At 43.7% G+C, this 23,811-nt stretch overlaps 1 protein-coding gene across 1 annotated transcript in view; it reads left to right on the top strand.

Moving 5' to 3' along the window:
* Positions 1–23,811, top strand: part of WDR17 (WD repeat domain 17) — an 83,208-nt gene that overhangs the window by 38,200 nt on the left and 21,197 nt on the right. Inside the window, exons 7-19 of the mRNA XM_081085095.1 lie at positions 32–154; positions 2,582–2,766; positions 5,961–6,129; positions 6,758–6,849; positions 9,065–9,147; positions 10,988–11,074; positions 12,928–13,092; positions 15,387–15,589; positions 16,906–17,055; positions 17,418–17,548; positions 17,839–17,964; positions 19,175–19,330; positions 22,822–22,886. Of these exons, the coding sequence (XP_080941221.1) occupies positions 32–154; positions 2,582–2,766; positions 5,961–6,129; positions 6,758–6,849; positions 9,065–9,147; positions 10,988–11,074; positions 12,928–13,092; positions 15,387–15,589; positions 16,906–17,055; positions 17,418–17,548; positions 17,839–17,964; positions 19,175–19,330; positions 22,822–22,886 (1,735 nt within the window). The remainder of the gene's footprint in view (positions 1–31; positions 155–2,581; positions 2,767–5,960; positions 6,130–6,757; positions 6,850–9,064; positions 9,148–10,987; positions 11,075–12,927; positions 13,093–15,386; positions 15,590–16,905; positions 17,056–17,417; positions 17,549–17,838; positions 17,965–19,174; positions 19,331–22,821; positions 22,887–23,811) is intronic.

Consider the following 23,811-nt stretch of genomic DNA (forward strand, 5'->3'; position numbering starts at 1 on the left):
AGTTGTTAACATGATGCTTTTTCCTGACTAGATTCTCAAGTAGGCGTTTTACGCATTTGGAATGTTTCAAGAACAACACCGATTGACAATTTCAAACTCAAGAAAACGGGGTTTCACTGCTTACACGTACTTAATTCTCCACCAAGAAAAAAATGTGAGTAAAAGTATCATCAGAATTTAATACCTTAAAACTTCCAAATGAAATGACTGATGTGGTGATATAGGCGTATCAGATATGTGCTACTGAAAAGCACATGTAAAAACCAGCCTTTGGCAAAATCTGTGCCAAAGGAACCACGTAAGCCACACAAGCTAAGCTTTTCTGTCAGGCCTTACTGCTTCTAAATCCTGGAAACGGGAGTGCTGGAGGTGCTGAGACCGGAGAAGTAACGTTCTGGAGGCTGATACACTGTATACCCTGCAATTATTTATTTTTTTGTTTTGTTTTTTGGTGGTTATTTGTTTCTTTGCTTAGTTCAGGGGTGGGGAACCTTTTCTCCACCAACGGCCATGTGGATATTTATAACATCATTCTCAGGCCATACAAAGTTATCAGCTTAAAAGTTAGCCTGCCGTATTTGGTCAAACGTTTAGTTAACTGCCCCCCCCCCCCCAATGTCTTGGCAGGGCCAGACCACATGACTTCTCGGGCCTATGTGACCAGCGGGCCCCGTGTTCCCCACCCCTGGTTTAGTTGCTATGATGTGCATAACATAGGATGACTGAAATATCACCGATTCTCTTCTTTCACATTGGTTTTCATATTACAAAAACGGTCCATGTTCTTTAGAGGAAAGTCATAAAATATGGAGAAGCACATACCAGTCTTGTCACTTGTGAGTAATTCCTTTTCAGGAATCTATTGCTAGATGTCTAGTCTCTTACCCCATTTTTAAAAATGTAACAAAGTGTGGAATAAGAAAAATTATGTGAAAATGAAGATTTTAAAATACAGACATACCAAATTCTAAAAAAAGGATGATTTACAGGTAGATAAGTACATAGAGGGTATCAAAACCACCCATAACATCAGTAAATTAAAATATTAGAACAATGAGTCATGAAACATATGAATGTTAACCAAATGGTCAATACAGTTTCATGGAATCAGATGCCTCTTTTGTTATGAGAAGTTCCTTCTAGCTTGGACTTCCTGCCATTCCCAGATTCCGAGAAATAGTGTTATCCAAATGAATGCAGTAAGGAAGATGATTATATTTTGAATAAAGAAGGGAGCATACTAAAAAAAAAGAGAATATCTGGGAAGTATTTGTCTATATTCCAGTATGTAATTAGTATAGATTGATCTGATAATTTACAGTGGTATCGTTATTTTGGATTATGTTTGCAAAAGAATATTCTTGTTCTAAGGAAAAACTTCTTGAGAAGAAGACACAGTATGAGATAAAGAGTAGGCAGAAGATAACTAAAGTAGGCAGAAGATAACTAAAGAACTTACGCAAGTGAAAGTTGGAGAAATGGAAGCACATGAACAATAAAAGTAAACCCGAGGAGGAAGAGAGAAAAACTGAGAAGAAAATGTTACGCCAGACTGTCTGGCCGCCATGGCTCAGTGGTTGAGCATTGACCTAGGAACCAAGAGGTCACAGTTCCATTCCAGGTCAGGGAACGTGCCTGGGTTGCAGGCTCGATCCCCAGTAGAGGGTGTGTGGGAGGCAGCTGCTCTATGAAAGTTCTCTTCCATCCATGTTTCTGTCTCTCTATCCCTCTACCTTTCTTTCTAAAAGTTAATAAAAGCATATTAAAAAATAAGTAGAAAAAAATGTATGTCAGACAATTATGGTTCTTAATTTGGGTGCTAAATTAAAGTGAATTATATAATCTCAAGGATAATTATTTTCATTAGAACAGGAATTACTAGAGAGTTATGAGCTTTAAAAGACAAAGTTCACGTGTGTGTGTGTGTGTGTGTGTGTGTGTGTGTGTGTGTGTAAGGGGGAGTAAGCTGATATATCAAGACTTTGAAAGAAGGTTCTAATTAAAAAATAAGCATTCTCTGCTTTAATATATGGGGAGATAATATGCCAGATATTCACAGCATTAGTGATTCCTCACACACTAATTTTATTTTTTTTCTTTATTGATTAAGGTATTACATATGTGTCCTTATCCCCCATTGCCCCCACCCCCACTCACGCCCTCACCCCCCTGGTGTCTGTGCCCATTGGTTAGGCTTATATGCATGCATACAAGTCCTTTGGTTGATCTCTCCCCCTACCCCCACCCTCCCCTACCTTCCCTCTGAGGTTTGAGCATCTGATCGATGCTTCTCTGTCTCTGAATCTGTTTTGGTTCATCAGTTTATGTTGTTCATTATAATCTACAAATGAGTGAGATCATGTGATATTTATCTTTCTCTGACTGGCTTATTTCTGACTGACTTTTGGCAAAACTGCAAGTACTCCTGAGGCAGAAATGTGGTTGTTGCCTGCAGCTCACGGACCCCAGTTCTGCTGAGAGGAAACACGGGAGCCTCTTTACAAACCCAGCCTCACGGTGTCATCTGCACACGGGAAGCTGCTACCATAAATGTTCACCTGCTGATCTTCTTCTTTTTCAGTTTCAATCCAGCCTCCAACCCCAAATCACTACACGTCCTCCACGAGTGAGGCGGTGCCCCCTCCGGCGCTGCCCCCAGGCCAGGCGTTCTCCCTGCCCCCCGGGCACGCCCTCTGCTGCTTCCTGGACGGGGGCGTGGGCCTGTATGACCTGGGAGCCAAGAAGTGGGATTTTCTGAGGGACATGGTATGTCTGCGGTCCTCCCTTCTTTCACACACAGCACTTACTTTGTGAAGCTCATGATGTTTACTTTCACTCACATATTAATATTGTTAACATTTATTTTTGTAAAAATTCAGCCTGGCTGGTGTGGCTCAGTGGTTGAGCAGCGTCGACCCATGTACCAAGAGGTCACAGGTTCGATTCCCTGTCAGGGTACATACCCAGGTTGCTGGCTCGATCCCCAGTAGGGGGCGTGCAGGAGACAGCCGATCAGCGATTCTCTCTCATCCATAATGTTTCTGTCTCTATCCCTCTCCCTTCCTCTCTGTCTAGAAATGTATATTTTTTGAAAACGAATCATATCATTAGGACTTTACTTGAGTGGCTGAAACATTTCAGAATGATGTCTAGAATGGTGACAAAACTATTAAGATTCTTTAAGCTTTAAACGTGAAACTCCAGTGAACATTATGGTCTCGCTTATCCTGGTTGCCCTGCATGGTGGTAGTGTTCCATTGCTGTGTGGACCATGCCAGCCCTGCGTACAGTGCTGGGAACTGCATTGCTGTGCCATGCTCTGGAAGCAAAGAGAGAAATAGCACAGGCCTTTCCTAGGAGGAAGGACAAGTCCGTCTCTGCCAGCTACCCCAAGCTTTGGTGTTCTCATCTGTAAATGAGCAAGGCGGTTGGGTTAAGTATTTTTAAGATTTATTTTTTATTAATGAATCATTATAATTCTATGATTCTATCATCAGTTTTTTTTTTAAATGCTTTTATTAATTTCACAGAGAGAGGAAGGGTGAAAGAGAGAGAGAAACATCGACGATTGGCTGCCTCCCGAGCACAGCCCAGGCATGTGCCCTGACTGGGAATTGAACTGGCAACCTTTCGCTGCATGGGACGATGCTCAACCCACTGAGCACCACCGGCCAGGGCCCTTCTGTTCTCAGGCCCACTGAGCCTCTGCATACAATAGGGTACAACCTCACTGAGGACTTGCGCTTTTGTTGGGTTTTAATCTATGCTTTATCTCCACTACCAGAACCAGGGCCTGGCACATAGCAAGACTTCATTAAGTTTTGCTGAATGAATGAATACATGCATAATGAACGAGTGAATGAATATAATCATGTATATTGTGTTGTAATTACTATTTGTCAAGAATCATCCTCATTTTTCCTTGTTTATAAAATGCCCGTTTTTTTCCCGTACAGGTTTGAATTATACTAATCTAGACATTTAAGACTTTTAAATGTTAATTGCTTTTCTCTGGAAAAACTTAGAAAGGACTCTACAGCTATAATTGCCCTTCTTAAAAAAAAAAAAAAGAGGGAAATAATCAATAATACTATTTGAAGGCTAATTTGATTTTGTCCTCAAATAAAAATATGGAACATTAGCAAAAATACTTTTTAACAACATGTAGCTTAGTTATATAAAAACATTCCTTTTGTAGATATTCTTCAGTTTATTGAATTTTCTTTCCATATAAATGCTTCCCCAGTGTGGGAAATTTTTTCCCCATTTCAAATTACCACCTACTTTTAAAAGAATTATGAAAAGGGAAGGGAGAAAAATATAAGAAGTGTTTTAAAATTCATATGAGTAAGGAAGTTACACAATCTTAAGTTCAAACGACTTTCTATTGAGTGTATACACTCATATTAAAATATGTTTTATTTTTAAAAAAAACTATGTTAAATTTATAATTCAATCACAACTAAAACATTCCTTGATTATAAATTATTTCAGTGGCTCTTCTCACTTTTAAAGTGCCTGCCAGTCAGAAGAGACTTGAGTTTTCCCTCACAAAGTCCCATTGCTAACGCAGACCCAGGTCTGGGATGGCTAGACAGTTACCAGCACAAAAATCCGACGTGATGTTGCAAGTGCCAAGCATCTCCAAGCTTCCAAGGTACATGGCATCAGAAAAGCCCTGTTCAGATCAGATACTTGCTAACAGGCGTCCTTCCACGCGAATGTCGACTTGATTAAAATGAAGAAAAACGCTTCCCTTTCTTCCTTTCACCCCTGCATTCCTCCCGATAAGACAAGAAACATTCACCACGTAGCTCTTGCTATATGATTTCTCAAATGAGTTCTGAAAGCATAGCCGTGAATTAACATTGAAGAATGCACCTGCAGGCAGTCCCAGCCCCTGCCCCTGCCCAGCCCCTGGGGCTGCACCAGCAGCTGCACCCGCCTCCCCTTCCTCTCGCTGACTCTGGAGATTGTCCCCTCCACTCCCCTCCCTTGTAGCCCTGGTGCGGTTTCCTGAGGACCCTGCTCCCTGGTATCAGGGGAGGCACCTGAGTGTGAAGGCTCCCTCTGTACCTTTAGGGCAGGCATGGGGGGGGGGTGTGTGTTAGAGAGCTTGCCTGCCCTGTCCCTGTGTTAATTCCCCCCAGCCCCGCATGCTGCAGTGTCTGCTACTTGGAGTAGGAGGGGAGGGTCAGTTCCCATCCCCAGTGCTGGGAGACACACATGGCAACTGGCTGCTTACCTGAGATTCTTCCCAGGTTCGCCCACAGGCACCCAGTCATTAACCTCCACTTAGCAGGTACATGTCTGCACACATCTGTCCATCCGACCGCACAGCCTGCGGGATGTCTGGGACCCATGTCGCCATGTCATGGGAACAGGATTGTGAGTTCCAAAGAGTGAACTTGCTAGAAAACGTTGGAACAGTTTAAAAACTTGATGAAAAGCCAAGACCAAGCCAGATGCGTCTTCTTTCAGTTAAAACTGTGAAGTCCTTTTGGACTATGTCATCGGTACGAAGAAAGTGATATTTGCATTAAAGGCTGCTTTCAGTTTTCTCTTGTCTTTTATTATGTTCCCAGAATTACATAGTAACTGTTAAGAATTCACTGCTTTATGAATTTCTAGCATCGTCCTCTGTGTACGATAAGTATTAAGAAAAGCTATGCATTGGGTCGCAGTTGAAATCGGACTTTTGGAAATCTTTGACTTAGTTGCTGCCGTAGGGAATGGAGGCTGAATGAATCTAGGTCTGTGAGGTGTGTACGGTCACAGCACAGGGACCCCCCACAGCAGCAGCACGCGGGTCCTGTGTCTTTGCTCGCCGTTGCATGTTTGCAGTCGTATTTGGAAACCTTGGTACCAGGTTGAACTTGACTGCACACTGGTTTGCTTATTAATCACCTGGGTTGTCTGAGTGGCTGAATTTTCTCAGTGACTTGTGTGCCTCATCCTAGGGACACGTGGAAACCATCTTCGACTGCAAATTCAAGCCCAACGACCCCAACCTCTTAGCGACAGCGTCCTTCGATGGCACCGTGAAGGTGTGGGACGTGGACACGCTGACCGCGGTGTACACGTCCCCGGGGAACGAGGGGGTGATTTATTCCCTCTCCTGGGCGCCAGGTAAGAAGCATGTCATTAAAATCGGGAGGACAGCTCAGTGGCCTTCCTGACTTTTGTTTTCACGTGAATTCCCTTCTTCCCCTCAATGTCGTCTCCTTCCAAAGGCTGGTGGAGGTGCAGTAGGAAGAACGTATTGGTTGGGTGAGTTTGGGGGTGGTTTTCAGAATAGACTTCCTGCTGGACACTTGGGTTTCTGGGCCCTTTGGTATCACGTGGCTATAGAGAAAAGCCGGGGTAAATCAGGTTCATTGCGACCCACCTAATTTTAGCTGCGTTTGTACAGACATGCCTGTAACGATATAACGCATTTTACGTGACCATTTTCTTTAAAAGTTTTATACAAATCAAATATATGAAAGTGTTAAAAATGTGCTTTCTAAAATTACAGAATTTTCTTTCTAAACCACAGTACAGATTTTTCCCTGATGCAACTGTTCTGCAAATATGAATGGTTTTCATCAGCCCAGTTCACTTGTGACCGTGCGATTAATTCTGTGGGTTTTTACATAAATACATTTTTTTTTTAAAGAACTACTTAGCAAATCTCAAGTCTTTTTCAAAGATTACATCTTCGGGAAGCACATTTCTGGCAAGCATTTAGGTAATGTCTATCAAACTGTTTCCCCAGGTGATTTGGATTGCATTGCTGGAGCAACTTCCCAAAACGGCGCCTTCGTTTGGGATATTAAAAAGGGCAAAGTGATCCAGCGCTTTGACGAGGTAAGGTGTTACTTCCTGGTGGCCGAGCAGCCTGATGTCTTGTGCGGCTCCAGGCTTTCCCAGTGCTGTTGTTGCTTAACGTCATAGATAACCCCCAGGTGGCACTGTGCTCTCTGAATTAGAAGGGCACCCAAGGGGATGTTTACATGTTCAAATGGATTCTGAAAAATAACTCCACCTCAAGTGGCATTAGGTCTTCGGAGGAATCTGAGTCATCCTCCCCAGGTTATCTGGGCATATATTCAGTAGTCGGAAGAGACGAAACCCAGAACAATTCCCACGTCACCGTCCCAGGCCTCTCGCTGGTTAGCTGTTGACGTAGGGAGAAGCCTTTGTTGCCTGAACCCGACTCTTCACCTCTGAGACAGGGAAGTCGGTTATATGGTGTCTTAGCTTCCCTTTCAGTCCTCAAATCCTTTTATTCCACGACAAGCCCTAAAACCAATCCTCTTCCTATTTGTAGTGTCACAGATGGTGCTTATACTTCTGCTTGGAGTCAGTTGTCACCCAGAGGTGACGGAGTCCCACTAATATTTAGAAAATATACATGGTCTCATGACAGCATGTTAGATACGAATCCAGGGAAACACCCCAGAATCTAGGATTGTCTCTTGCTATTTTGAAATTTCGTTCATTTCGAGTGATTACTGTTAATGCCTATTAAGTATATAACATCTATAAAAATAGTGTCTATATTTGAGGCTTTAAAACCATGTATACTAAAGACTTATCCCTTTGAGGATCAAGTAGCCTTCATCTCCGGAGGTTGGCAAGTGTTTGGGAACTTCCAACACTAGTGGGCAGTGTTGCCCTCAGCAGAGGAAACTCCCTACCTCTCCCCCTCACCCCCCCACCCCCCAGGACTGAGCTCACCTCCTGCCCTTTCTCCATGTAACAACCACACTCTCCACCAGCACTGCCCACCCTATCCTCTGCCCCCCCTCCGCCCACCCTAGCCTCTGCCCCCCCTTCGCCCACCCCTCCAGCTAGAACAACACGCATCCCATGACAAAGGGAGAAGAAAAGCACCTGAAGAGGAAACCTAAATACAAGACATTCACCCCAGGTGTCAGATCTGCTGGGCTGTTCTTAGGGCATCTTGTGACCTATAGGAGCTGTCCATTAGCACTGGAGCCGCCCCAGCCCCACCCCAGCAGCCCAGCATCATAGCACCGTGTTCTTATCGCCTGTTGCCACCATATCCTTCTGGTTCAGACCAGTATCAAAGGCTCCAATCTAGGAGGATAAATGTGGCGGAAATGAGCAATGCCCGTGGGACTTAGCCGTTACCTGCGCCTCACACAGGAAAAGCAGGGTATTCGAGAGCCGGGGTGTACCCTGCATGGGGGAGCGGTGATGGGGGGAGGGTGCGTGCTCCAGGGGATGGGGATGGACACGACCCCATTTTGTATCCATTTTTGTAAGCCTCCCCCTTGACCTCCAAAGAGGTAAAAACAGCAGCTAGAGACCGCCTTAGTCAAACGGCCATAGAACAGGGTAAAAGGGCATTTTCTCTCCCCTTAAAGCAGCACAGCTTAGTGGGATATAAGGTTGAAATGTCTTCAGTCAGCTTTGGAAATGGGGTGACGGCACCTTATTCTCCCGTGACCCCGTTGAAGGATGACATGCCCGTGTGTAACATCCTTCTGGAGATTTAAACGTTCCCATCACAGCAGCTGGGACTGCGTCCCTTTCCCCGCCCTCAGTCTGAGAACGCGGACGCACAGATGAATGAAGTTATTTGTTCTAGGAATGACCTTAAATATGCTCTTCTCTGCTTTTACAAAAGTAAAACTTTGAAATTGTGAAGAACGGTCATGGCAACAGTGTCTGCCATATGTCTTCACTCCAGCCCCGGCTGCCCTGGGTAGGAAGCCGGCGGTCCCCTGCACCGCAGCCTGGTGCGTGCAGGAGGCGGGGAGCAGCGCTTCCTCCGCAAGGAGCTCAGCAAGCACTTCTGGCTCCTGACCGGGGTCCACAGCAGAGAGGCGGAAGCCCCCCCCGGTTCATGTCCTGAAACAATGATCCTGAGGTTAAGTGTTAGAGCCGGACACATGCTTAGAGTATATATTCCCTCTCTGCTGCGGGCCCTAAGGCCTCCGTTAGCCTCACCCCGGCAGCTCCTCGTAGCGAAATAACACCTAGACGGAGTAAGTAACTAAGAGAAAAAGAGGTGAACTATTTCTTATTGATAGGTGTTTTGCATTTTTTGAAGCATGGAAAGAATGGGATATTCTGCGTTGCCTGGAGTCATAAAGATTCCAAACGAATAGCGACCTGCAGCGGAGATGGTCTCTGGTGAGTGCTGTGTGCGGCTGTCACCTCCACAGAGATGCCTGGGGCCTGCCAGTGTGTCCGGCAGCTCCTCCCTGAACATCCTGACGCGGTTCCATTTGTGCACACCTGTCACCAATATTATGTAGACGTCCACACGGGCATCTGCTGTATCGCTATGATGCATCAGTAATAAATAACGATGAGGTGATGTTCAAAAATAAATAAAAAGAGCCCGGCCGGTGTGGCTCCGTGGTTGAGCATCGACCTATGAACCAGGAGGTCACGGTTCGATTCCCAGTCAGGGCCCAGGCCCCGGTTGCAGGCTGGATGCCCAGTGGGGGGTGTGCAGAAGGCAGCCGGTCCATGATTCTCTCTCATCATTGATGTTTCTCTCTCCCTTCCTCTCTGAAGTCAATTTTTTAAAAATTAGCAATAAATAAATAATAAAAAGGAGCCAGCCATGGCTGCAAAGCAGCAGCACTACCCGAGTAATAATTACAAGAGTGAGTGGCCTCCAAGAGGCTTGAAGGACTTTTCACAGAGTCTAGCTGTTTCTCCTCCGATTTTGGAGGGAGTGGCAGGTCAGTGTTACAGCAACTCAGGAGCTATCATGCGCTCTAGAAACGTCTCCACAGTTGGGGAGGTGCCATTATTTAGGAAAGGGTAGGGATAAGGAAATTCATGTGGGAAATGCCTTTTTATAGAAGCTCAGTTCTCTGACCCCGTGTCTCAGAAATACATGCTTTCTCAGTTCTGTTAAGTCCTAGGGGAAGGTAGGTTTCCAAAATATACCATGCAAGGGAGAAATTGCCTTGGGGCTGAAATAATGTTTTAGTCTGGTGATGCCCGCTCAGCTGCAGGGCTTGCCGTCTCTGGCGGTGATACAGACACTCATGGTCGCTGGATTAGAGTCATTTGTCCCGTTTTAGGTTTTGCTGTACAGGCACCACTTTTCTTATTCTCACTTTTTAATTTCAGTGGAAAAGACAGTACTTATGGAAACTAAAGTTCTTTACCGGGATATTAAAATTTTTGGAAATAACAATATTAGTGATATTTCCCTTGAAATAACTATTTGCAAATTGATACAGACCAAAATACGAAAAATGTGCCTATGTGTTTTTTGGTTGGGTGACACATGTCTGCTCAGGGCTGTATTTATTTGATGACTGAGCACAGTCAGTGACTAAACACTTATACGCATGGGTCACCACACTACCCAGTACCCTCAGAAGTTCTGGTGGACCTAACGGTGGCTTAGAGGGTCTGTTCCAAAAACTTTTTAAAACCTGTAATACATTCGTTTATACAGAACTTACTTTTTTCTTTCTAAAGGAATCAGTAGCCCTTGCATTATGGTGTCATGTATATGGTATTTCAGTTAAAGTATACAGGATCCTTTTAGGGAAAAGGGGTCCTTCAAATTTCTACTTATATCACTTAGAACATGCAGAGAAATATTACAGCATGTACATCTTGGACTTGGTATGATAGTACATGTAACCAGCATTAGAAATGAGTTATTTTAAATATAAATTTTGAAGCCAAATACCTAAGACATATGTCAGTTACATCATTATGCTTTAAAATATATGTGTAACTTGTGCTTTTCCTCAATAAAAAAATTCTATAAGAAGTCGTTTCTAAATAAAAATGTATCCCCTTTAACGGGTATAAGTAGGTGACCATAATCAATAATATGTGATGCAGATAACATTACCCAGCACCTTCGAATGTGCCCAGTGCCTGCAGCCAAGGTCCCTGCCCTAAAGCACGTGGGCTTGACTTACGCAATTCTTCGTCCCCTTGAAAGAGTGTTTGCAGTGTGTGCTTCCTGTTGACACGTTGCACTCGGTTTCAGCATCATCCGAACCCTCGATGGGAGAGTGCTGCACAGGTACAAGCATCCCGCCGCCGTGTTCGGTTGTGATTGGAGCCAAAACAACAAGTGAGTCTTTCCCCCCGAAATCAGTGATAATTACACTTCTGAGATGTCAAATAACCACAAAGATCAATGTCACCCCAGGGGGAATACGCCTCACGCCTTAGGTAGCATTCCCCTTGCCTCGCCTTGGCATTGCTTATTGGGTCCGGGTGTCTTTTTACCTCATGACTTGTCTTTATATGATTTAGAAACATCAATTCCCTGCTTTTGAAACAACTTTCTGATGCTTGAGGGTAAAGTGTGTGGCTGACTAATGAAACATATAAATCAGTCCCGTCTACAGGGTGGCCCCCAAAAATGTATACACACACTTTGAATCATTTAAAGGCAGTGTTTATTAAAATGCATGTCATTTTCAAAATTGAGCAATCAACTCTCAAAGTGATACCTTTTTTGTAGCTCTGTGTTCTTAGCCAAACACTGTATTCAATACACAAATTCCCTTGTGTCTGACCAACATAATCTCATTTCTCAGTTTCATAGGCTTAATAGGCATTTGACAGTTGAAATTAAAATTAGTGACTAATGCAATATGCTTTGTTGGCTAAGAAAGCTTTTCTTTTCAAAACGTCCTTCATACTTAACTATTATGCTCACTACCAAACCTGCCTAATAAATTTTATTTTTGAAGATCTTTTAAAAATATTCCAAGTGCTATATTCATGTTTTACTTAGCATGTTAGGAGATGAGAAACACCTTGAATTTATAAAAGTTTATTCATAAGGTATTGCTGAATATTAATTTTGATGCCTGTATGTACACTCTTTGAATGTTTATTATTTCATTTCTAAGATTTTATACTTACGTATCTGTGTGTGTGTGTGTGTGTGTGTGTATATATATATATTCATTTATACATATAAGTATTTGTATTATGCAAATGATATTGAAACCAGCCCATGTACAGTGGGCTTGGGCAGATGTAACCTGCATATTTACAGATCAGCATGCCCGTTTGAAAACTGGTGTATTTCTTCACATAGGACTATATAAGTACAGTTGTTATAACCCCTGTGACAAAGGTCAGCTCCCTGCAGTTCGAGGCCTGTGCCCTGTGATGTGGACTCTTGGCCTCTAGGGTGTGGGAACTGCTTATGATGGGCAATGGCCCTTGGGGGGGGGGGGGCTGTTCCGATGGGCCCAGGATCCCATCGTCTGCCGAGGACTCAGACTCCCTTTGGAAACAGTATCCCAAGCATGACCACTGGGCATAAGCAGTTGCTTGGCTCACTCTCACGCTCTGGAGAATGCGGAATGAGATCATTTAAAGATCAAATCCACATATTCTAGTAGGTCCTTAGTTGCCTCCAGCAGTTAGAGCGTCTCAAGCTCAAAAGAGAATCGGCAGACGGGCTATGACTCACCCTAGATGGACAGCCCTGGTTTGGGGGTGATCCCAGCGGGCCTCCCCAGGGGACTACTGCTTGACCCAGGTCACCGCAGAATCGACCAGAGGGCCGGGCGGGTGTCATTAACAATCTGCTTACCCGCAAGCAAGCACATCTCCATCACTCACCACTGGGGACCCGTCCTAAGAACCAGTAGTTCCGAGAAATAGTCAAGAAGTTCTCAATCTGGACATTTTGAAAAAGAACACATCGAAATATAAATACCGTTATCTCAGATCTAGGATGAATAAAATAAAAATGTAACTGGTTAAAGGGGAACAGTCAGAGAGAGGGCAGTTTCTGCAAATTATGTTTTTACTTATGTAAGATTTTAGTCTCACTTCACTAAGGAAGCAAACACTTCTACTGTTAGAAGTTAGAACTGTGCGCGTTTTAAAATTACCAGCAGCAAGTAACATGGCATCTCTCATACTCTCCTGTCTCCGTGGCCACCGGTGGCCTCTCAGAGACATGCTAGCCACTGGCTGTGAAGACAGAGACGTCCGCGTCTACTACGCGGCCACCAGCTCGGACCAGCCGCTGAAGGTGTTCAGCGGGCACACGGCCAAGGTGTTCCACGTGCGCTGGTCGCCCCTGCGGGAGGGCATCCTCTGCAGCGGCTCTGATGACGGGTACGTGGCTTTGGATCCGAATTTCCTGGTCCATTTGTATGCGCCAGCTGGTGGGGAGATATGTTAAATGTGCACTTAACATGTTGGCAGTGAACAAGTACCTAACTGCATCCAACCAGAGGTAAATTAAGTGTTGCTGTGCTTATATTATCATCAGTCATGATTTCTGTTTTCTTACTTATTTTACTTCACTGTGGATGCTTGTTTCTATCTTACTAGTAACAACGTTAATAGGAACAAAAATGTTAAAAGGATCTGTTGGGAAAGGGTAAACGGTCGGAAGCAAGTCTGTAAAACACAGAGAAGAGTTCATTTTAGCATTGTTCACATGTCGTGGAAGACAGGTGACTGTTTCATTAAGAAGGGATGAAAGAAGAGGGATGTATATCTTGGCATGAAGAAAAGAGCTATAACAGGAGTGATTTAACATTTTGGGGCATTGTGGACGTTTCTGAAATCTTGTCTGTATTTTATGTTCAAACAAGACTGTTTTGCATGATACAATTTGGTCACTATTGAATAGGAGATAAATTTAAGTAAGGATGATCTTCATGCAAGTAAAAGTCATAGTATACAGTAACCTCAGGTCTAATATTAAAAATTAAATATTTTATTCTTGAAATTTTGGAATCAATCCAAATTTAATAATAACAATAATTGTGGGGTTTCTATGTGTTATCACCAGTCTCTTAATAAGGACTCTAGTCTAAATTATATAACACATGAGAAAAAGCATAATCTTCAAATGTCTAAGCTATATTTGTCAGAAAGGCAGCAATAAGCATGTAACTGACTTATGGTTTTGAAAGTTGAAAGACTCTACTGAATTCTGGTTATTGGTCCTCCTAGTAGTCATATAGGTGATGGTTGTATCTAACACGCTACGTAGCACCTTTACATAAAAGTCAGAATTGTTGGGAAGTCATTAATTGCCAGTGTCCTTATTCCAGAATTCACAGGTACTGTGCTTCAACCTGGAAGCCTGCTCTCCTTATGTACAAGGGGCCACAAACATGCTTTTCTTATGTTAAACACACACACACACACATTAGGACTTCAATGCCTGATGTTTGCCTAATCTCACTGATGTCCTAAAAGCAAGGACACCTGTTCTAATGCCCCCTATGGTAACTATAAAGTATTTTGAAACCAGTCACTTTAATATAGTCTTACAGCTCTAGCTAGTTTGGCTCAGTGGATAGAGCATTGGCCTGCGGACTGAAGGGTCCTGGGTTTGATTCCAGTCAAGGGCACATGCCCAGGTGTGGACTCAATCCTCAGTAGTGGGTATTCAGGAGGCAGCTGAGCAATGATTCTCTCTCATCCTTGATGTTTTCTGTCTCTCCCTCCTCTGAAATCAATAAAAATATGTTTAAAAATTAATATAGTCTTATCTATGAAGGTGTGATATCAAACAAAATAATTTAAATATATATAAAAATCAGCACTCAGAAGTAGATTTTGATACACCTGGATACACTGTGCTGTCCTAGGATAAGGGGGAAAGAAGAAGTCTTTTTATAGAAAGCAGAATAGATATGCTGTAAAGAAATACAAATATATGTAATGTGTCTCCTTTGTAGTGTAATGTAATATTTGAAATATCAATAGTTTGGTATCAGCAGATTGATATAAATCTGTAACTAAAAAATTAGTATGAATTGTCTAAGCAAAGTTAACATTTGGGGGAATGTTAAGTTGATTTTTAGTTCAAATTTTATTTTAGTAACAATTGTACTTTGTTTAATCAGTAGATTCAAGTCATATCATGAATCCAGTTATATTTAAATTTTGGAATGATCTGAGAGTGATTCCACACTGAATAAGCAACTTATTATGATGACTGATATAATCATAAATTTGAATTGATTTTTCAGGTAATATCCATTGCCATATATACAGTATTTTCATGATTTACGAAAAATTTAAGTGTTCTTAAATTGTCACCCAATATGAGTAATAACTCATATTTTTCTTTGGTTTTATCTGTTCTGGGTATTTCATTTTAAGAAATAAATTCTTTAAACATATAAGCTGTGAAATAGTACATTTAGTATCATTAGCAAATGACCAGTAAAAGTCAGGAGAAAAAAATACTCTGTATTGCTGTACGCTAACTCTAGCCTAATTATTCATTTCCAACTTCTATGAAGAAGAGATTCTTAGCATATCTTGAAACATAAAATGCTTTTTTGATATACTGAGGAGTAATCATTGTGCTCCAATAAGAATATGTGAATATTTTAGGTAACTGATAACTCGAATGGTATTAGACCCATAATGTTCTGTTCCAGTTCTGTTCGCATCTGGGATTATACTCAAGATGCCTGCATCAGTGTTCTCAGTGGGCACTCCGGCCCCGTGCGGGGGCTGGTGTGGAACCCGGAGATCCCGTACCTCCTCGTCTCCGGCAGCTGGGACTACACGGTGCGGGTGTGGGACACGCGCGCGGGGACGTGCCTGGACACCGTGTGCGATCATGGCGCGGACGTGTATGGTAAAGAGCTCCTCATGCTTTCCCACTGTGCCTTCTTCATGGTGACTCTCGTTTCTGAGCAGTGTGGTGTTTTTAAGACGTTTTACACTGTTTCATTTTAAAACAACATTCTCATTAGAAACCAACAGACAATAAAAGCATCATCAGGAATTTGCAGAATATAACTTTTGTTTACATTGTGGTGTCTTTACCTGCAGGTGTACTTGTGTTTACACACACACACACACACACACACACCCATGCACATATTTGCATGTATGGCTTGGATTTTTCTTCCTCTCTTACCATCAGTCCAGGGGTAAGTTATAAAACAGGAAATCAGTAATGAAGTAGATATAATTTATTCAGCCATTCCTCTACCGCCAGGATATGTAGAGTGGTGTTTTGTTTTTTAATATTATTGAGTTGGGTATGGAAAGTCAGATATCTTATCTTTTGCACATCTTTACTCTCATTTGCAGCACCAACACCTTAATGGGCCTAAGTAGGTCAGTTTACGATGGCAAAAATGATTCCTGGAAGAAAGTAACCCTAATCCAGCCATATGTGTCCATGTGCTTCAGCCCAATGGCCTTTTAATTGAGGCAGCGCAGGACTGAGTGTGAGAGAGAATGGCACTTCTGGACATTTTAAATCGAAAGGGCCCCCGTCCTTGTAGCTAGAACTTCCACGGAGTCACAGATGGCTGTGTTCTGCATTGGTATTAATAAACTGAGATATAATTTCAACATTTTCATCCAGGGCCGCTTGCTTTCCCATAACTATTCCATTTATAAAGGGTGTTCCAAAATTCATGCAGGATTTGAATTTTGCGTGAACATTAACAACAACAAAAAGTAAAAGCCTAATTTTACTTGGTTTATTGAATCAGATTCTAATATCTGTTGCCCTTTGATTTCAATCCCTTCAATTTGATAAGCATGACCAAGTACCAATTATGGACCAGGAGCAGGGACAATGAAGACCAATGAAGACCACGGCTTTGCATATGTGCCAGCAAAGCCGTGGAGGCCATTGACCCGATGTGCTATTCCATACATAACCCTATACTGTATACTTTATGAATCAGTAAGAAATTTACAATTTTTAATTATAAACCTGTGTTTTCTATCCAAATTACTTGTGTGAATTTTGGGACACCCTTTAGCCATTATTTATGGAATGTGCTAAGTAAGTTATTCCATTCTTACAGTATTTTCAGTCAAGATAGAAACATTTCTTTAAAAGTCCAATCCTGTATGCCTTCGCTGACTTCCATGTAGATAAAAAATATTTCCAACGTTGACTCCAGTTAACACCATTTCTTCTTCCTCCAGGCTTAACGTGCCATCCGAGCCGCCCCTTCACCATGGCCTCCTGCTCCCGGGACTCCACCGTGAGGCTGTGGTCATTGGCACCTTTAATCACCCCTTTACAGATTAGCATCCTGGCGGACAGACCATGGAAGGAAATTATCGGGAACACTGGTACTGACACTATGCATGTGTCAGCTTTTTATTTTTACTTTTTTAAAATTTATTTATTTATTTATTTATTTACTTACTTACTTACTTACTTTTAGATGTCTTTTTATTGATTTCAGAGAAGGGAGAGGGGGGGAGAGAGAGAAACATCAATGATGAGAATCATTGATAGGCTGCCTCCTGCACGCCCTCTACTGGGGATGGAACCTACAACCCGGGCATGTGCCCTGACTGGGAATGGAACTGCGACCTCCTGGTTCATAGGTCGACACTCAACCACTGAGCCACGCCAGTCGGGACAGATTTTTATTTTTAACTCAAATTTCCCGACAGTTTTTCCTCACTGAGTGATGTCTGTTCTGCAGATGACGCCATCCTGCGAGGCTCGCCCCCTGTGCTGTGCGGCAAAGTGTCGAGGGACATTAAACAGGAGATAGAGAAGCTGGGTGGACACCCGCGTGGGAAGAAGCTCAGGTGGTTTTCGGAGTGTTTGTCCGTGAGTATGACAGGGATGAGGTGTGTGCATTTCCCTTTGCCCCAAAATGGATCGTCACAGCTGTGGTCACGAAGTCATCACATGTCATGGGTTCCCTGTGTCTCTCTGAACATGCCTGCACAGTGTAAGGAAACAGCTGAAGCCGGAAACAGGCGATGGGAGGCAGCATGGCTGTTCCCTTGTTAATGCTGTTCCGATGTGCCTGCATTGCGTGTGTGAAGGTGCAGCGTGCTGCGGGGTTTCTCTCTCCTGAGCACATCTCTGGCTGTTGACTCTGCATCCACTGTTAGCCTCCAGGTGGCAGTGACAACCTGTGGAACTTGGTGGCCGTGATCAAAGGGCAGGATGACAGCTTGCTTCCTCAGAACTACTGCAAAGGCATCATGCACCTGAAGCACCTGCTGAAGTTCCGCACGGTGAGTGCAGTGGCACACAGGAGGGCTCTGGCAGAAAGGAGTTGTGCGTTCTCGCTATCCTATATAATAAAACCCTAACGTGCAAAATGACTGGTCGCTATGACGCACACTCACCACCAGGGGGCAGGCGCTCAATGCAGGTTCCCCCCGATGGTCAGTGTGCTCCCACAGGGGGAGCACCACTCAGCCAGAAGCCAGGCTCATGGCTGGTGAGCACTAAGAATCCCTTGGGGGATGGCCAGCAGTTGGACATCCCCTGAGGGATCCCAGTCTGCAAGAGGGCACAGGCCTGGCTGAGGGACCCCTCTCCCCAGTGCACGAATGTCGTGCACCGGGCCTCTAGTTAAAACATAAAGATTATTTTAAAATTTTATGTAATTAGAGTTAGTCGACTGAAATACATGAATGTTGAGGAGATAAATCTTCAGTAAAACCAAGCATGAGAGTCTGACCACGAGAGCAGCAATTTCCTGAGAACCGAGGAGGCAGCCGTAGTTTTCATAAGTCAAACTTCGCGAAATCCCGAAGGTCACCTGGACCTGCTTGCAATGCTTCCCATTTACCCTGCAACCAGGTGACGGGGATGCGGGGGCCACGCTGGGTCTGGTCTCAGGGGCCTGAAAGGCTGTCTTCTGAGCTATGTCTTATTAAACTGATCGTAGTGAATTGTAATGCAGAAGCATTAGTTATCTCACACCTGGGTGACCTGCAGTACCCACCACACACCAGGCCTGGGCCCGGAAAGAGAAGTAGCTCTTAGGTCTGCAGTGAAATGTCTGCAGGGAACTTACCCGTCAGCAGGGAGGGAATTGCGCACAGCTAGACGCGCCTGACTGCCACAGTTCCCTGTTGGCTGTACAGGAGCCAGTTTGAGGAAGCTGGTAATTTAGCTTCTGTCAGCGGCCATCTTATGCCTCTTCATCACGGCTGTCTCTCCCTCACTGCCTCCGGCCCTGGGGCCTCTGTAGCCATAACCCCGGGAGCTTTAGGGACAGTGGGAGTTCGCCTCTGCCGCCCACCCCAGGCCCCAGGCTCCATCCCCACCCGCCCTGTGAGCGAGGCTGCCTCCTTTAGAGGGAAGTGTGGTTCTCAGCCTGCTTCCCAGTGCCGGATGCTGTTGAGCTGTGTGTCCACAGAGCGCTCTTAGGGCAGGTGCATCCCCAGCGCTTGTGTCACACCGTTCAGGAAAAGGGTCTTTTCTTCGCCTCAGTCTGAAGCCCAGGAGCTGACCACAGTCAAGATGTCCAAGTTCGGAGGGGGCATCGGCGCGCCAACCACGGAGGAGAGGCTGAAGGAGGCCGCGGACATACACCTGAGGCTCGGGCAGATCCAGCGCTACTGCGAGCTCATGGTGGAGCTCGGTGAGGTGAGGGGCCATCAGAGTTTACCAGCGCAGTCGGTCTTGGTTAGTTAGGGGCTGTGAAGCTGACCTTTCTCCGGATCTCGCTGGTCCTCAGTCTGTCAAGTGTCTGCCATCACAGGGGGTCCTGGGCTCGGGGACCTGCTGGACACGCATTTCCCACCCCAGGCCCCAGTCAGAAACCCTGGGTGGGAGCCAGGCACCTGAGCTTTTGTTTTGTTTAATGTATTTTTATTGAGGGAGAAAGAAAGAGAGAGAGAAACATCAATGACGAGAGAGGTCATTGATCGGCTGCCTCCTGCAGCCCCACACCGGGGATCAAGCCCACCACCCAGGCCTGTGCCCTCTGGGATGAGAATCTCAACCTCCTGGTTCATAGATGGACACTCAACCACTGAGCCACGCCCACCGGCCTGATCCAAGCTTTTATAGGCCCTCCCGGTGCCTCTCGAGCATGAGAAAGTCTGAGAACCACTGCCCGAGGCTGGACTCTGATTCCCGAAGAAGCATCTCCGTTGGCTAACTTGCCCCGTGGGTTCCCTCGCGAGTACTGGTTGTCATAACTCAGTCCCGCTCTGGCCAGAAGTGCCCACTGAGGGTCGTCTGATGGCACAGCCTGATTTTAAAGAGGACTGAGCTCAGCAGTTCCCATGAGAGGTTCGGATGAAGCTGCCCTGGTAAAAGCCTGCACCAGGGCCTGCACTGGACAGTGGGCGGGGACCGGCAGAGCCGAAGGGGGCGGGCTCTGTTCCTTGACCCGGGGGCTGGTTACGTGAGTGTAGCCAGGGTGGAAACGTACTGAGCTTTTCATTTTCCTACGCGTGTATTTACTCCAACAAAACCCCCCCACCCCACCAAAAAACAAAAACAAAAAACTAAGATGACGTGGATTCGTTTCATACTTGATAATTTTTCTAAATGTGTCTTAGTTAGTTAATTTCATAGTTACCATGATGACGACATACAAGTAAGGATACTTATCAATAATATGAAGCTAAGCAATAGTTTTAATAAAATATGTCAGGATGAAGTTTAATGCACTTTTTAATTGCTTCATACTCTAGAGACAATTACTTCCTGACCTTAAATAATAAAATGTATCATTTAAAAGCATTGTTGAAAGGTGCTGCAAATTAAAAAGTGTTTAATCTAGGAGCAGTGTAAAGGTTTTACTTATGAAGAAGTAAAGATACGTCATAAAAGTTACTTTTTTTAACAGGGCACTACTAGAAAGAATGGTACCTATCAAAAGCCAAAGAGAAATACATTTTGATAGAACAGTATAATTCTTTATCTTTATGAATTTTTTATTTTGGCATATCTAATTTTAAACTATTTAATTCAAATTTAATTAAAGATCCTTTACTCAGGTGCAGTTTTATCAATGGACTAAAGATCTCCAGAAACTGATTAAAATCCTTTAGATGGGTGTCCTTACAATTGTTCATCATTACCTCCTTACAGATCGCTTATTCCTGCAAGGCTAGCACTATGAGGTTAGAGCAGCGGTTCTCAACCTGTGGGTCGCGACCCCCGAACGACCCTTTCACAAGGGTCGCCTAAGACCATTGGAAAACACATATATAATTATATACTGTTTTTGTGATTAATCACTATGCTTTAATTATGTCCAATTTGTAACAATGAAATTGGGGGTCACCACAACATGAGGCACTGTATTAAAGGGTCACGGCATTAGGAAGGTTGAGAACCGCTGGGTTAGAGAAACATTTAATCTTTTCACTTACAAGACCTGTTTTTATTGAAAGAGCTTGGTGACATTAATTTAGTCTACATTTCAACTTATTTTTTCCATTTCTTCCTACTATAGTATAGTTAAATTTCCCTTTAAAACATATTTAGATTCCCTTTCTTAGGTAACATGATGATAAATTATATAATATTTAAAATTACCTGATTAAATTTTAACGTTAATTGTAGGCTAATTACCAATTTTATAGCCTTAATTGCAGTAGAGCTCTGTTTTGAAAAGCCTTCATTAAAACAAAGTTTTGCACCCTGTCTGGTGGCTCCGTCGGTTGGAGTATCATCCCTTGCACGGGAAAGGTCGTGAGTTAGTTCCCAGTCAAGGCACACACCTAGGTTGTTGTGCACGTACCTCAGAGGCAACTGATCGATGTTTCTCTCTCACATTGATGTTTCTCTTCCTCTCCCTCTCCCTCTAAAAATCAACTAAAAAACATATCCTTGGGTGAGGATTAAAAAATGTTTTAAATAAAATGAAGTTTTGATTTATGTAGTGATCTTTCAGAATATTTTCCCCTCACTTCCCTTCCAGACTTGAATGTAAACTCCATATTTTTTTTCTTTTTATTGATTTCAGAGAAGGAGAGAGAGAGAAGTAGAAGCATCAATGATGAGAAAGAATCATTGAAAGGCTGCCTCCTGCACACCCCTACTGGGGATTGAGCCTGCAACCCAGGCATGTGCCCTTGACCGGAATCAAACCCGGGACCCTTCAGTCCACAGGCCGACACTCTATCCGCTGAGCCAAACCATCCAGGGCTGAACTCCATATTTTTAAATCAAAGTCACAGTCAGCCTTGGTTGAGCAATGAGCTTCTTTATCAGTAGCCTAATATTTCAAATATGAAGACTGGTGTTACCAATTGTAAAGGAAGAATTTACAATAAATATAATTTATAAAAATGAGTAAGGAAAGAATAAAAATAGATATATTTGTTAAACATAACAGTGAAATAACATCTCAGTGAAAATTATTTTGAATGTAGAACATAAAATACCACAGAACAAATTACTCTGGTGTTATGTTGGACGATGAGTTAATATATTTTTCAAACTAAAAACTCTAGTTACTATCCCTCCCCCACTATCACCTTCTTTCTGTCTTCCTCCCCCTCTTCCTAGCTCTTGTCTCTCTGTCTAATACTAGTTTGGGATTTCCCCTGCTAAATAATACAATTTACATATCATTTCATTTTAAAACTAGAGGTTTGATGCATGAAATTTGTGCAAGGGACTCGGCCCTCATAGCTGCGGTGGCTTGCCTAGGTCCTCATACCCTGCCTTCATCCAGAAGGTTGTCCAGAAGGACGTCCGGAAGGTCATTTGGCTGTCTGGTCTAATTAGCACATTAAGCTTTTATTATTATAGACTAGAGGCCTAATGCATGAAAATTGTGCAAGAGTAGGCCTTCCTTCCCCTGAATGTCGGCACTGGCTTTCCTCTGGCACCCGGGACCCGGACTTTCATTGCAGCCCTGGCTTCATCAGGAAGGTCATCTGGAAGGACATCGGTCTAATTAGCATATTAGGCTTTTATTATATAGGATATAGTAATATTTATACTCTGTGGGATGAATGAGATAGAATAGAAAAGTAATCCTGGAAATGCTCACACTCTAAATACACTCTAGAATCTTGTTTCATAAATACAAGTTCATTAAAGAACAAGTCTGCTGGGCGTGAGACTGTGTGTCAGAACTCTGTGTTTCTGCTCTTCACCCCCTGCTGCAGTGGGACAAAGCCTTGTCCGTGGCACCAGGCGTCTCGGTGAAGTACTGGAGGAAGTTAACGCAGAGGTAAGGCCGTCTGTGTCCCAGAGCCCTTCCAAATATGTTAGCGTAGGAACAACAGGTGAAGAGGACGGCAGCTTTTGAGATTTATACTTTATGTTATTTTAAATAATAACTGAATTTCATGTCTTCTGACACAATAAACTAATTGGTTACAAGTCATTTTGCTGCTTTTACATTTGACCTGACATCTGATAAAGTAATTGGAAGGCCAATTTCCCATGTCAGCGGATGAAATGACAGGTCCATAAACATGCTCACTGGTGGCTATATTGCTATTGAAAGGTAAGTGGTGAGATTTTCTGAAGGTTCCCAGATGTTTGTGGACTGCTTCCTCTGTAATCTCAGAAAATCTCTCAGCAGACACTAATTCCCCACCTTTTCCTCTCCAGGGATCTTAGGGAGGAGCTGGTGGTCAAGGAGAGTGTCAGCACCAAGCAAGCTTAATTAGGTGTCCTTGCTGACGAATGTCATAAACAAGATTTTTTTCTAAGATGTATTTGCTTTCTAGGGCTGCCATAACAATGCACTACAAGTGAGGGGGTTTGGAACAATGGAAATGTATTCCGTCCCAGTTCTGGAGCCAGAGGTCTGATATCAGGTCATTGGCAGGGGTGGTTCCTGTGGAGGGCTCTGAGAAAGAATCAGATCCACCCCGCCTCCCAGCACCTGGTGGTGGCCAGCAGTCCTTGGCTTGCAGACACATCACTCCAACCTCTGCCTGTCTTCACATGGCATTGTTCTTGTGTGTCCCTGTGCCCAAATTCCCCTCTTTTTATAAGGACATGACCCATATCATATTTAGGGTCTGTCTTCACCCCTGACCCACTATAACCCTATCGTAATTAATTACATTGACACCCTATTTCCAAATAAGGTAACGCTCACAGATACCATGGGTCAGAATGTCAACATATCTTTTTGGGGGACA

This window comes from Myotis nattereri, assembly GCF_964212035.1.
Source record: "Myotis nattereri genome assembly, chromosome: 2".
NCBI classification, from domain to species: Eukaryota; Metazoa; Chordata; class Mammalia; order Chiroptera; family Vespertilionidae; genus Myotis; species Myotis nattereri.